At 38.8% G+C, this 13,486-nt stretch overlaps 1 protein-coding gene across 1 annotated transcript; it reads left to right on the top strand.

Annotated features, from left to right (window-relative positions):
* The first annotated feature begins 1,455 nt into the window (after positions 1–1,455).
* Positions 1,456–13,247, top strand: CCDC82 (coiled-coil domain containing 82). Its single transcript, XM_079319182.1, has 7 exons — positions 1,456–2,330; positions 2,798–3,032; positions 4,197–4,289; positions 6,300–6,424; positions 6,994–7,164; positions 12,255–12,440; positions 12,984–13,247. Exons 1-7 carry the CDS (start codon positions 1,791–1,793, stop codon positions 13,047–13,049), a joined length of 1,416 nt encoding a protein of 471 aa, XP_079175308.1. The 5' UTR covers positions 1,456–1,790; the 3' UTR covers positions 13,050–13,247.
* The last annotated feature ends 239 nt before the right edge of the window (positions 13,248–13,486 follow it).

The following is a 13,486-nucleotide window of genomic DNA, read 5'->3' as shown; positions in this document are numbered from 1 at the left end:
TATTTCTGTCTGCTGTATTACAGGAGTAAAACTACCAGGATTCCTTCATGCCTTTTGTCACAAGGTGGCGACGTTGGAAGCAAGAAATGTGATGGAGACCAGGGACAGAGCAGCACCCTGAAATGCTGATTTCCACCACGCTTTGGAGGAAATAATAAATCATGGGTAAACTCTGATCCACGTATTTAGGTGAAAATTCACGTACTGACTTTAAATGTAAAGCAATTAAAAGAAATGTCAGCCCAGAACTATAAATCCCCTAATGCAATATAATCCTTGAATAATAACCATTATAATCCTTTCAATATAAACATTCTGGTGGGAATTCAACACACCTGTGCATATCTTTTCACCATATCAAATTCATTATGTAAATAAGATGAGAAATAATTGTCTTTCATTTCTACAATTTCCTCTCCTTACGATTTTATTAGCAGCTATTTTTAAAGAAATATATGGGAGCAATTACAAGATCTCGCTAAAAGAGTACCAAAGTTTATGTCAGCAGAATGAGTTCCAAGGTAACAGCAATTTTTTGCCATAGACCAAGCAAAGCAAAGAAAATTTAAGACATGAATCTTGCTATAAAAATGCATTTATTAGCTCTGAAGAGAATCCAGCATCCTGTTCAAAGACGCTTTATGCAGAAAACCAGCAGAAGGTCATTATTCACAGAATCAGAGAATTGTTAAGGCTGGAAAAGACCTTTCAATCACCGGCCCAGCCCCAGCACCGTGTTCACCACTAAAACCTGTTTTCAAGTGCTACATCCACCCGGTTTTTTAACATTTCCAGGGACCATGACTCCACCGCTTCCCTGGGCAGCCCGCTCCAATGCTTGACCATTCAGAGAAGAATGTTTTCCTAATATACGACCCAAACCTCCCCTGGCACAACTGGAGGCTGTTTCCTCTCGTCCTCTCCTTGCTAGGCGCTCCTTTCAGGCGGCGGCAGAGAAGGATAAGGGCTCCCGAGCCCACTTTTCTGAGGTTAGACACCCCAGCTCCCTCAGCCGCCCCTCACAAACCACCGCGTTTGCCCCCGGGGCTGCTCAGGAAGCTCTGGGGCGAGGAGCGCCTCAGAACAACAGCGGTGCCTGCCTGCCTGCCCCTCCCGGGAGGTGCTGTACTCCACAGGCAGACCTTTCTCGGGAATGCACCGAGGACGGGCACAAACAATTAAATCACCACATGACAGCGCTACCTGACACCTTCAGGTGAGGCGCCGGGAGGGCGCTGAGGCAGGACTCGAACCCGAGACTTTCGGATCGCCAGTCACTGCACACAAACACAGACCTACTCCCGATCCCCACCGCGGCGTGACTGCACTTCCGTAAACATCGCGGCGCGATGAGTGACGGGCACGAGACCAATCGCGGCGCGCGGAGCGGCGGAGGAGGCGGGAGCCTGCGCTCAGCGGCCAATCGCGGCCCGCGGCGGGAAGAGGCGGCGCGCGGGTAACGGCGGGAAACGGCGGCGCGCGAGCCGGGGTGTCCCGAGCCGGAACGGCCCCGGAACGGCCCCGGAACGGCCCCGGGAGCGGCAGGCTTCAGACCCCATTCCTTAGTGCGGCCCCTTCTGCCTGTCCCGAGTGAGGTGTGGCTCTCGAGAAACTGCTGTGCGTGCTGAGTTTGGCTTGGTGCTGCTTTCCGCGTGAGTCTCACGATGGTGCTGCTAAGTCATAAGCGCACGGAGCAAAGTGTACTCTTCTTCTCCCCTTAGAATGGCACAATGTAATAAGTGCTGTGTTCTACTTATGTTTATATTTATGTGTGTTGCTACAGCCTTCAGATGGGGGCAAAGGCAGCAATGAAAAGATACGAAACAAGGAAGAAGAGAGCAGGGACAGCATCGTCCAAACGCCGGGTGGACTGGAGGCGCACCCGCAGGGCGCTGGTGCTCGACAGCAGCGAGGAGTCCTCGGCCAGCTCTGAGGAGCGGGACAGCGCCACATCGGACAGTGAACCGGACCGGCGGGACCAGGCGGCTGCCCGGAGGCTTCTGCCGGATCGGGAGCAGGAGGAGCGCGCTGGGGGAGTGACGGAAGATGGTGACGATGAGTGCGTGGTGCCTGGGAAGCGAAAGAGGCTGAGCGCCTCCGTCATGCACGACAGCGATGAAAGTGAGGGCAGTGACATTGTGCTGCGAAAGGTTCATGCCAAACGCCGCTGTGCCGTGCTTGACGGTGCGGGTGCTGAAGAAGAGCAGCCTGATAAAACATGCCCCGCAGAGAATGGTTCTGCTAGTAAGAAACAAAAAGTGCTTGAAAAATTGAAAGAACTTGTAAGACAAAGCGCAGCTCGGAGGTCCTGCAGCAGTGCGAATTGTGAGGTCGGGGTTTTATCTTTGGAATTTAATTGGAGAAAATAATGTGAGGAAAGCTTAAGTGATACAAATCAGTGTGATTTTTTTTTTGGGTTTGAATGCGTGACGAAGTGGTAGTTCTGTAATATTTTAACAGTCGCGTTAACTAGATAGATAATTATTGACTGCTGAAAATCTATCAAATTATTTTATAAGGAAGCAGAATACCTGCTGAAGTGTCTTGGAGATCTCATGTTAGCTTAATTCCTAGACGTGGTGAATAGAGGTACATGGAAATAGCTAATTTAAAGCTGAAAGTGATTGTCACCTGTGGATGATCTACATCTAAGGATGATATATCTTTGGAAATGCATGCTTTCCTGTTAGTTGAACAAATGGTGATGTGAGATGGTCAGAAATCTTAGCTGGTAGTATTTTGTCTGTGCAAATACTGAAAATTCTTGTGTTTGAAGTACTTTTTAAAATTTAATTAGGATTCTCGTAGTGAAGCATCAGTAGAAGAGGAACCGCCCTGTCAGTTGCCCCTCACACTATCAGAGGGGAGTGAAACTGACAGTGACAGCATGAAAGATTTTGTAGTAGAGGAAGAGGAAAACGATGAAGATGATGACATTGACAACACAGAGCATGTGAAGAGTGAAAATCAGCCACATCAAAAGCAACCAAATCCATCAAACAGCGAGCTGCTGGCACATTACATCCCACAGTGTAAGATCAAAATTAGTGATAATTCTTCATGTATAACTAGCTCGTAGTATTGTAATAAAAATTAATGGGCTAAATACAAATGCTAAGGAGTAGGATATGATATTTAAAAGCAGATACCTAAAGGGTTTCAATTTATTATGAAAGCATTCTGATTTCCACAGTAAACTTTCACAGTCGTTCGGTGTCTAATTAAAGAGAGGATATGAGTTGAGGGGGAGAAAGCAAAACCTAATTGCACAGGGTTTTTTTCAGTTGCTCTGATTTAGGGTGAAGTAGGCTGCCTGTGATGTATTCATTCCTGTGGAGACCTGAAAGCATCCTTCATCCTACAATCTTGTGGTTTATGCTAAGAGAAGCTATGTTAATCTGTCCAAATTATGTTCTCACTATGAGTTTGGGGCTTGGGATTCTATTTTTCTGATTTTTGTTTTGGTTGGTTGGTTTTTTGTTTTGGATTTTTTAATGTATTTTATTCTGTGGTGGTAAGACTTGGCACCAGAGGTCTAGAGGGATTTCTGACTTCACTGGCCAATCTCAGTTGAATTACACAAAGCAAGAAAACTCTCTTTTATGAAAACCAGTTTCTCGATGGAGCAGAGAGTTCTGAGCAGAACTTTATGCAAATTATTTTCTTCCATATTTTGTTTTTCAGACGTAGGTATGTAGTGACTGGACAGTGAGTGCTAGTGTACGTAGTCACAAGCATTTGTGGTATTTCTTCCCCAATGAACACCTCAGCAGAATTGTATTTGAAAGAAAGAAAAAAATGAACACAACAAACAAAATGCAAGTAAGAAGCCCATGGCTGCAACAGCCTGGCCTTCTCAGATTCATGCTATTTTCTGCTATTCTTAGAACAAATTGTTCACTTCTCTTAGTGTTTGTAGCTCTTACTTTGGACTCTTCTTGCTGGGAGCACATGTGACTTTAGTATGCTAAAATTCTCTAGGATCACTGGGGTAAGAAGCACAATTCAAGGGCAAAATCCTATGGGTGTGGATATTGTGCTTTGAAATTATTTCTAAATATGTATTTAAATAACTTTAAAATTCTAAACTTCCAACACTGGAGAAGAATTATTCTTACAGGACTCTAGCATGGCTTACTTTTTTCGGGTTTTTTTTCTTCTTGTGGTAAAATTTGATTGTATTGCTTTCTCCCCAGTATCTCGCTGTGATCATTATGTACACTTCAAAAGAATAGTAAAGGCTTTCCTCATCAATGCAATTGATGACAGTTTTCTGAGCTCATTATATGGTAAGTAAATTGCATTAAATAATATATTAATACATTCAAAGTTATACATAGCCATTTATTCTCGGGAAGGGTGTTTTTCCTGACTAGAGTATAGAACTGAATGTCCTAAAATTGTGGCTTTCCTGCTATATAACTTTGGTGGGGGAGAGCAGAGGGGAGTCTATCTGAAAATGATACACTAATCTTGAAAAAATGTGTAGACTTAATTCTTGAGCACAGAAGGCTTGAAATGTCTTCTTGAGATGTAGGAATGTGTTTCTGTTATTAATCAGTAGTAACCTTTCCAGCAAATTAGTTTCAAAGCAGATATCTCAATGAAAACATTGCAAGGTCAGCTGGTTTGTCAAAATCTCTTGTGCTTCACAGCTTTTTTTTCTTGGGAATTTGATAGATAATGAATGCTTTTAGTTATGGAGATGACTCTATGTCAGATTTTTTTTCTTTTTTTTTTTTTAACACATCAGATAAATAAGCTTCAGCTGCAGTCAGTACTTGTCTTATTCTTTCTGAGGAAGTACTTTTTGGCATTTGGCCTAGTGGGGCTGAATAACAGCCTCACACATAGTTTCATAAGCTTTGTAAAGACGGGATTAAGGAGAGGACTCTCAGTGTCAGATTGTGGAAGGAGTCAGTAAAGTGCCAAGAGTGGAGGTTTTGGTCATCAGGAACTAAGAGTGGAGAACTAAGAATGGAGAAACTGAAGTATACTACAGACTTCAGAAAAAAGTCTGTATACTCCTGGAGCTAAAAATGTCCTTTATCTACCACTGCTAGTTCTTTCAGGTGTTTGGATTGGTTTGTTTCAACAAGTGAAAACAAGCCTTTGAAAAGTAACACGTAAACACTGCCAGATTAATGTTGTAATAGCTTCCTTCTATTTCAAATGGTATCTGCTCAATAAAATGTAACACTTTACTGCCAAGGTGCTGGAAGTAAATGAGCTCTGCGGGTGAGCTGGAGGTTGTACATGAGCATTATATGAACATAGCCTAGCATTACAAAAATCTATTTTTGCAACGTAGAATGGATTGTTCTGAGTTAATGGAAGTGAATCTCTTCATTAGTTTTGACTCAAGAGCAGCTGCTATAGTATTGGAGTTCATACTTGCTTTTTAGTGGGAGGGATTTTGTTTTTTGGTCTAGCACAGCCTCTTTCAGCTCATATGGCAAATGCGTGTGTAAAGTGAATATGGAAAAACTGTTAATTGCAATTATGCTAGCTATAATGACAATTAACTGCTTTTATATAGAAAGCTAGATAGCCAGTGGTCCTTCTCAGGTCAGCCATTTTTTAGATAACAGCTTTGCTAGAAGGCATGGGAAGGTAGCTGAATTAAGTTTTATGTCTATACACACTGAAGTTCCAGGGCAGTGTTCACTTCTGGGGAAGTACTGTTTAATTATTGGGCTCCAGCATGTATTTGGGAAACAGTAATAGTGGTAGTTTTACTCATCCTCATGCTTTTTTATTTATTTGCTTGAATAAGTATTTGGAAGTACTTACTCTGCAAAACTCAGCACCTGACTCTGTTATTGAAGTAAAGGTCAGTTTCACTGTGATCTTTATAAGTGACAAAGAGGTTTGTCAAAATTTCTGCTCTGAAGTAACTCAGAGGAGTTTGTTTTTGTGGATTCCAACCACTCCCCTTTTACATTTTGAACAACTTAAACAGATTGGTTGAAAGCCCAACATTCCTCTACACACTTCCTCCTTTTCCATTCTTTTAAATGGGATTGAGTGGATGGATCTCCATTTGGGATTAGAGTTTTTGACTTGTTTATAGAGTTTATTCATGTACCTCTTTTAAATATTAAAATGTATCCCTTTATCAAGATGCATGGATCACTTTATGGGTAACAGTAACAAATGTACTCAATAACAGTTTAGTAAAATCATTCAAAGTTCCTAGTATGCAGAAGCATAATTGAAAATTAAAATTGAAAATTTTGTGTAAAAAACTTGTACAGCATAGTGTGGTCAGCAAATTAGTAATGATTCTCACTGAACAGATGGAACAAGACAAAAGAGGTATGCAAAAGATATGCTGCTCTCACTTCATTATTTGGACAATCGCTTCATTCAGCCTCGTCTTGAGAACTTAATCTGCAGAAGTCGCTGGAAAGATCGATACAAGGTGTGTAGGTTGCAGTTTAAATGCTTAAATTCTCTGTAGAGGTGCAGCTATCACTATAATTATACATCTTTTGAATAGCAACTGTTGCTCTTTAACTTAAATAATTTGTTTGGATGCTTATATAAATATCAGAGTTATTTTAAATGTTGGTTACCAGACAGACATTAAAGTATCAGAACAGAATCTGTTCTCACCTACCTGAATGTGTATCCTGCTAACTTCAGCAGATGACATTTGAGGATTTTTTTTGTCACTTGCTAAACGTTCTAACAAAATGTTTTCCTCCTCCCACAAAAAGGTAAACAGTATGTTCATCATGAACCTTCTACTACTACTACTACTATAAAAAAATCAAGTCAGTGTAGAGCAATTAGTTATTGTACATATATTACTAGAAGAGTATTAGTGTCATAGGTGTGATGATTTACTAATCACTATAATGATAAAATATGGATCTCTTTAATTTCTCTTGGACTAATTTTGTGTGAGTACAGAATACTCAGCAGCCTGTTTGAAGCATCATTTATTTAAAAGAGATTCTTGACTGTTATTTGGAATCTGTTTTTCAGGAGCGTGTGGATTGCTACCCAGATGTTCACATAAGCCTGAGAAACACAAAAAAAATGTCTTGTCAGGCCTGTGAAATGAAGCGCTACTGTAAGTTCAATGTGTTGCTCTCTGGAAGGCTTTACAATAGTAAAACTTTAGAAATGGATGACTTCATGTCAGATGATAAACAGGTAATTTCAAACCAGCACTCTATTTTTAAGTTTTATTTTTTAAGTTTTTCAGTGCAGGAATCTTGCATTGATTAATAGTCAGAAACACTGTAAAAGTAACTTTCTGTATGAAGGACAATCATTGCCACAGAATGATTGTTTCCTACTTGTTAAACTTTGGGTCCCTGATTTGCTACATTGTCCCTGCTCTGCCTCTAGCACTTAAAGGGTCCATGTGCACTCCAACAGTTTTTGTTTACTCTAGGTTCAAATATTGAGTGAAACAGTGCAATGGTCATCCTAGCAGTCCAAGTGTGACCTGCTCAGAATTTACTGCTTCTTTCTTCAGATTTTTTCCTACATATGTTATTTCCCACAAGGCTATTCACTCAGGAATATTATCTCAGGAAATTATCTTGGCATCTCAGATGCATTGACACTTGAAGTTGCTGATCTCCTTTCAAGAACACTTGTTCCTCCCTACATCAATACATTTTATTAGAGCCTTTTCCCCATTACTGCATAATCAGAATTACTTGTCCAAACTGGAGAACACTTCAATTTAGGTAGTTTCCCATCTGTTCCTCTCCCTCAGTTGTCACTTCTAGAGCATTTTGGATTAAATTATATTTTTTTACTAAAAGGCATCTTTCATGTTGTTACATAATGTTCCATTAGTCATTTTAGGTGACTTGAGAAGGCACCTAGAATAATTTAATAATAGTCTAATACACTTTGATTTCACACCTGAGCCTTTTGAAAACCTTGACTTTTAAGAACCTGGGTGTTTCTATTATTTAGATATCTTTCTATCAAATTTACAGCTACACAAAATTGTTATGATTAGGTATGGATATGACCTTTGGTAATGAAATTCATGACCACTTATGATAAATTCAAAGCACATGATTTGTCAAGAATGAAATACTGCTACAGTTCTTTGCCAAGCTGATATTCAAGTCCTGCCTTTCTTCCCTTTCAGGAGACACAGATGGTATTTTATTTGTGAGTGCAAAAGAATTTTTGAACACAGCTGAAGTTCCCCAAAGTATTTGTTGAAAATAAAGTTTCAGAACAAGGTTTTTTTCAGTATATTTGGTAATGAGGTATAATAGGATTTCTTAAGTAGAAATAAAATGAAGCCCTTGTCAAACAGAGAGTACACCTTACTGAAGCTCAAACCTATATTGTTTGGATGTTTGCAAACTCTTTAACTTACAGATTTGAAAGGTGTCACTATGATTATCCTTTTGTCATCATACAGGACTCTGCATCTAATGCAGGAGCTTGAAAATCTGTGCCAGAGTTTTTCTTACATTACATACCCTTCTGAGCAGCAGTTGCTGATACTCTGTTTTGAAAAGCATGTGTGTACCTGATAGCCAAGAAAGCTAGGCTTTTCCAGCAATGCTTTTCCCCTTCTTAATCCTGTTTATTGCAGGAAAACAGTAAGTCCTCTACAAAAATCCCAGCACTGATAGTGCAGTCTGTCATAGTCATTCTTCCCTACATACAGATCTCTAATTTAAAAACACTGAGTTTTTCATGGGAAGTATGTTTTACCTAACCAGAAACAATTAGTGAACTAGCACAAGAATTTAATCTTTACCTGACTTCCAGCTTAACTGGAAATAACAGTTGCAGTTCCCTCACTACTGACCAAATGTTGTCCTGCATAAAGTGTTGGCTATTTTTCACTTTGGAAAAAAGCTTGAAATACCCTATGGAATACTGTACTTGCTAGTTCATTTTTGTCCTCTTCAGCTTAGCAGTACATGAGAGCTTTTTTTTCCCTGTGTTCACCAGCATCTGGGGACATCTGCCATGTGCCTGCTCAGTGGCTGCTAAGCAGACTCAGGAGAGAGTAATTGAGCACTTTCCAGTCATTTTTGATAGTGTCTTGTAATGCAACATTTGTGTTCTTATGGTGACCTGCAGTTTACACTGTTCTCAAGTTGTCTTTAAAGTTCTGCTAGCAATGCATTGAGCAACTTGTCCTGCCAATTAAAAAAAAAAGAAAAAAAGGCTCATGGAAATGCATAAAACTGCCATTTCACAAGCTTAATTGACTGATAGAGAAGGCAGTTCAGCACTGACAGATCAAATTGAATGGAAACACATAGTTGGACCATTTTCTGTAGATTTGTTTGAAAATACCCAAGAAAAGTGGATGTGAATAGAACAAAAACAGACCTCCAACCTCCTTCTTCTGCATAAAACTTTCCTTTTCTCTCATCTCTGAAGTATTCTGCTTTGCCAGTGGAAAGAAAAGAGAAACAGCTGTTCCAATTTTTCTTAGGTTTGCAGTGATTGTTCATTGTGTAGGTGCCAATTCTCATTTCCCCCTGATCAGGGAGAATAGCAAGGTTTAGAGATACAAGGGTCCCCCACACTTCCTTGCTCCTTGTGTCACCTGGATTATAAACTGTTTTCCACTCTCAGTCTTGATGTTCTGTTTATAAACATGTTTAGAGGACATGGATCCAGTCACTGCATGTTGTGCTATTGTCCAACCATGCTCCTGCATTCCATACAAAGTGATTTAACATAACTTTGGCTGATAGGGCCATCTTGAGTAGATAAGTTAAGCATTAACACAGAGGGACTGAGAGCTGTGAGGGGAAAAAATTAGTGTGAGTACAGTACTGAGATTTTTTCTAAAGCTGCATTCTGAAATAACATTGTATTTTTAGATTATCTTGCTTAAAAACACAATACGTGGTTACATTGATACAATATTTAGCTCTTTGCCTTTTGCATTTCTCCACCTCACATATAAATAAACTATGATATTTTGGATATTTTGGAAGGAAAAAATAGTACTGGGTCCCAAAACTGATTAGACAGGTTCTTGGGGAAGGTTCTTTCACACTATGGAACATGAGATTTGGGATGATACAGGCGATCTTAACTCTTGACTGCCAGAAAATATGTGGTAATCTTATGATCATTCCAATGTTTGTGCTGGTTCTTACACTAACTGCCTGCATATCTCCTGCTAGCTGTTGTCACAGAGGAGAAAACTGGGCCATCAGTTTGATGCAAGATGGTATCTGCTATTTTATATCACATGATGTTCCAAATGCCACACCTCATTGCTTGGGATACTTGAAAAGTTGTGCAATGCTCTACCAAACACTGCTCAATTCTTCATTGCTGCAGTATTTGAAATAGTGCTTCTAGAAATTTGAATTAATCAAGGCTCAGCATTAGTTGGTAGGTCTTGCACTTCAGAAACACCTGCAGCACCAAACACAAGCCTTAGTTTTTCAGTTTTGGGGATGCTAGAAGGTGGAGCTGTATATAGCTATAATGTACATAATCAGTAGAGAATTAAAATATAGGAATATGCTTTTTTTCTCTCAAAATGTTAAGAATTTCAGTTAATAACCATTTACTGTAAGTCAGATCAAAAGTTCTTTTAAGTGAGCATGTCTCCTTTGGCTTAACTGATACTATGCCTGGTGATATGCACTGATAGTTAAGAAAATATATAACTAATACATATAAAATCTGTTTACATAATCCTTAAAAATAAACTTTTCTGTTATTTTCATTGTCAGCAGATAGAGCTAGTGCTAGGTTGCACAAGTAAGTCAGGTATTTTGGGGAACTGCTCACAGATGCAAACATGTTGGTCATGCATTCAGAAAAGCTCCCTGAAAATGCGAGTTGTAAGCCTTAATTAAAACTTAACCTTCTTGTAATTTGAGAGTATTCAGATTGCTAGCAAAAAAAGGTATCACTTTTGTGGCTCAGAAGAAATAGTTTTGCAGCTTAAAATTTGGTTGATTGTTATATACACATACAGATATATATATGCATGTAATGTAAAACAGCAATGCAATTGCAGCTTGCATTACTAATGCAGAGAACTTTGCCATTTACATACTTGTTATGGAAAGGTGTGACAAGACATCAGTTCAAAACAATATCCTTGGAGGATAAGTTGATGAGGATTTGTTTGTTTGTTTGTTTCAGAAAAACAAAATCAATATATATGTATAAATTATGTTGCTTTTTAGAAAACCTGACTTCCAGAAACCAGCCAGATGTAGATTTCTTACCTGATAGGCTTTGTCTCCATGGGTTAAAGTAGTAATCAGTGCACCTGTGGGTCATTTACAGAGGATAGACTCTTCTGACTTGCCATTGTATCTACTGGAGTTGCTGTTCTTGTAGATGTAGAACAAAATATTATCTTGTGAAATGCAGAATGTACTTAAAGGCAGGTGAAAATTGAGTCTTGCTCCCTCCCCACACCTCTAATGTCACATATTCTTAGTGAACACTTAAAATAGCCAAAGATTCTTGTAACCAATATATTACTCAGTATTTTCATGGTAGTTGATAGATAGATGATAAATTTATTCTAATCCACGCTCTGATTATGTAATAACAGGCATATTTTACCATTTGTTTACCTATAAGTACTGCTGTGAAAAAACTGTGAAATAAGACAGTTCCATTTTTTCTGCATGGAAATCATAGAAGTAAAACTGGTAATAACTGGCAGATGCAGAGGCTTTATTTTCTGCAGCATCATAGCTTAACTATTCCTCCCAGACAGTTGCAGATTAATGTTTGTATTGTATAAAACTTCAAGTTTGTTTTTTTATGAAATTCAACCTTTCGATTTATTAAGTAGGTGTTGTGAGGTGTGTGCATTTCTTGAAGTAATATTGAATATTATTCAGTCTACAAAATGTTAAAACTGGTATTTAATCTTCCTAGGAAGTACTTACATATTAAGCAAAAGTAAGCAAATAATTCCTCTTCCTATCACAATGTGATATTTGTCTAAAGTGTTAGTGATTTTGTAACAAAGTTCCACCAGGAGATAGGAAAGATACAACCAATTACAAACATGATTGTGTTTGCAAGTCCTCACTTGATAAGCTGCCATTGCTTCGACTTGCTTGCTCAAAAATCCTGCTGTGGCTGTGAAAACTACATGGGTTTGTGCTAATTTTATGCATGTAGTGCCATTCTGTTTATTTCATTATTTAAAACTGAGTGGTTAGATCTTACTAGATTAGCCCATCAGTTCTGTATATGGTAAAGATGATCATGGTTCTACCCAAGGGAATGATTTGTTCATTCTGGCCTAGGTTTTGAAGGTTGGCATGGTGTGTGCAAATCGTACAAGAGTTTATCACAACTTGAAACACTTCAAGTTCAAGTTGTACATGGATTGCAGCTCTGTTGTTGGGTTGGATGGTGTTGAGGATGAGCCAGTCAAGGACACTGTAGAGCGGCTTTTCAGCCACTTGGAAGAGAATGGATGGATTCAGAAGGTATGACTGGGTTATTCCCTGTATTCTTTTCCAAGCAGCTTAAAGTAAGTTCAGATAAAATGTCTGATTTAATGGCTCAGTTCTGAGTTACTGGCCATCAGTGATACAACTCAGCTCAACCATTCTCCTGTTTCTGCTGACCCAGTGTTTCAAACAGTGGTGTGCTGCTGTGCTCACACAGAGTTTGCATCAGCTTTTGACTTGAAACTTTTTGACAGCTGTGTGATCTCTGGGCTGTGGTGGGCAGGCCCCTGTTTCATTTGAAAGCAGCAACACAACAAACTTGAGCTGTAACTTAGAAAGATAGGAAAGATGTACATGAGGCATGGCAATAATATTTTAGAATTATGTTTACACTGAAGAACTTTTTATTGTTCAGAACCACTTCATTAACTATTTTAAGACAATTTGTAATACAAATTTTAGATATAGCTTCTAAATTGTTATTGACATGCTTGGTCATGTGTTGAATAAGACAAAGTAGTCTTTACACAATGCAATTATTAAATATTGATAAATTTACAACTTTTATTTCATTCACAGAGATACAATGATCTTGAAGATTACATGGAGGATGCAGACACTTTTCAAGAAGAGAAAATTGATTAAGAGGTCATATAGCTCTTTGAAAGACATCTTTAAAAATGTAAATGGCCTCCTTCATCTTCATGCACTTTATCTCTGCCTGGACTTTGAGATTTCCATGTAGGCTGTTAGCCTAAATTCATATGCCTTTAAATTACTGCTTGAAATGTGCTGTATCTTTTTTTCTCATCTGTGTCAATATAAACCCAAAGTTTTACCAAATCAGTCCTTCGTGTTACTGCATTAAGCACTTTTAAGTTTCCTACTATTAGAAATATCAGTTCAATATCTATTTACTTGTGAAATAAAACTTCCACCTATTTAGATTGAGCTGCATTGTAGACAATGCAGGAGATGCTGAGATCTTTTGAAGTGAGCATATTTGGAAAGGTAAGACAAGAACTTAGGACTTGCATCTTACTTCCTTATTGCTCATTATGTGCTAGTAAGTCCAGTCAGTT

The sequence above is a fragment of the Erithacus rubecula genome (genome assembly GCF_903797595.1).
Source record: "Erithacus rubecula genome assembly, chromosome: 1".
NCBI lineage: Eukaryota > Metazoa > Chordata > Aves > Passeriformes > Muscicapidae > Erithacus > Erithacus rubecula.
This window is presented reverse-complemented; position numbering and strand designations above follow the sequence as displayed.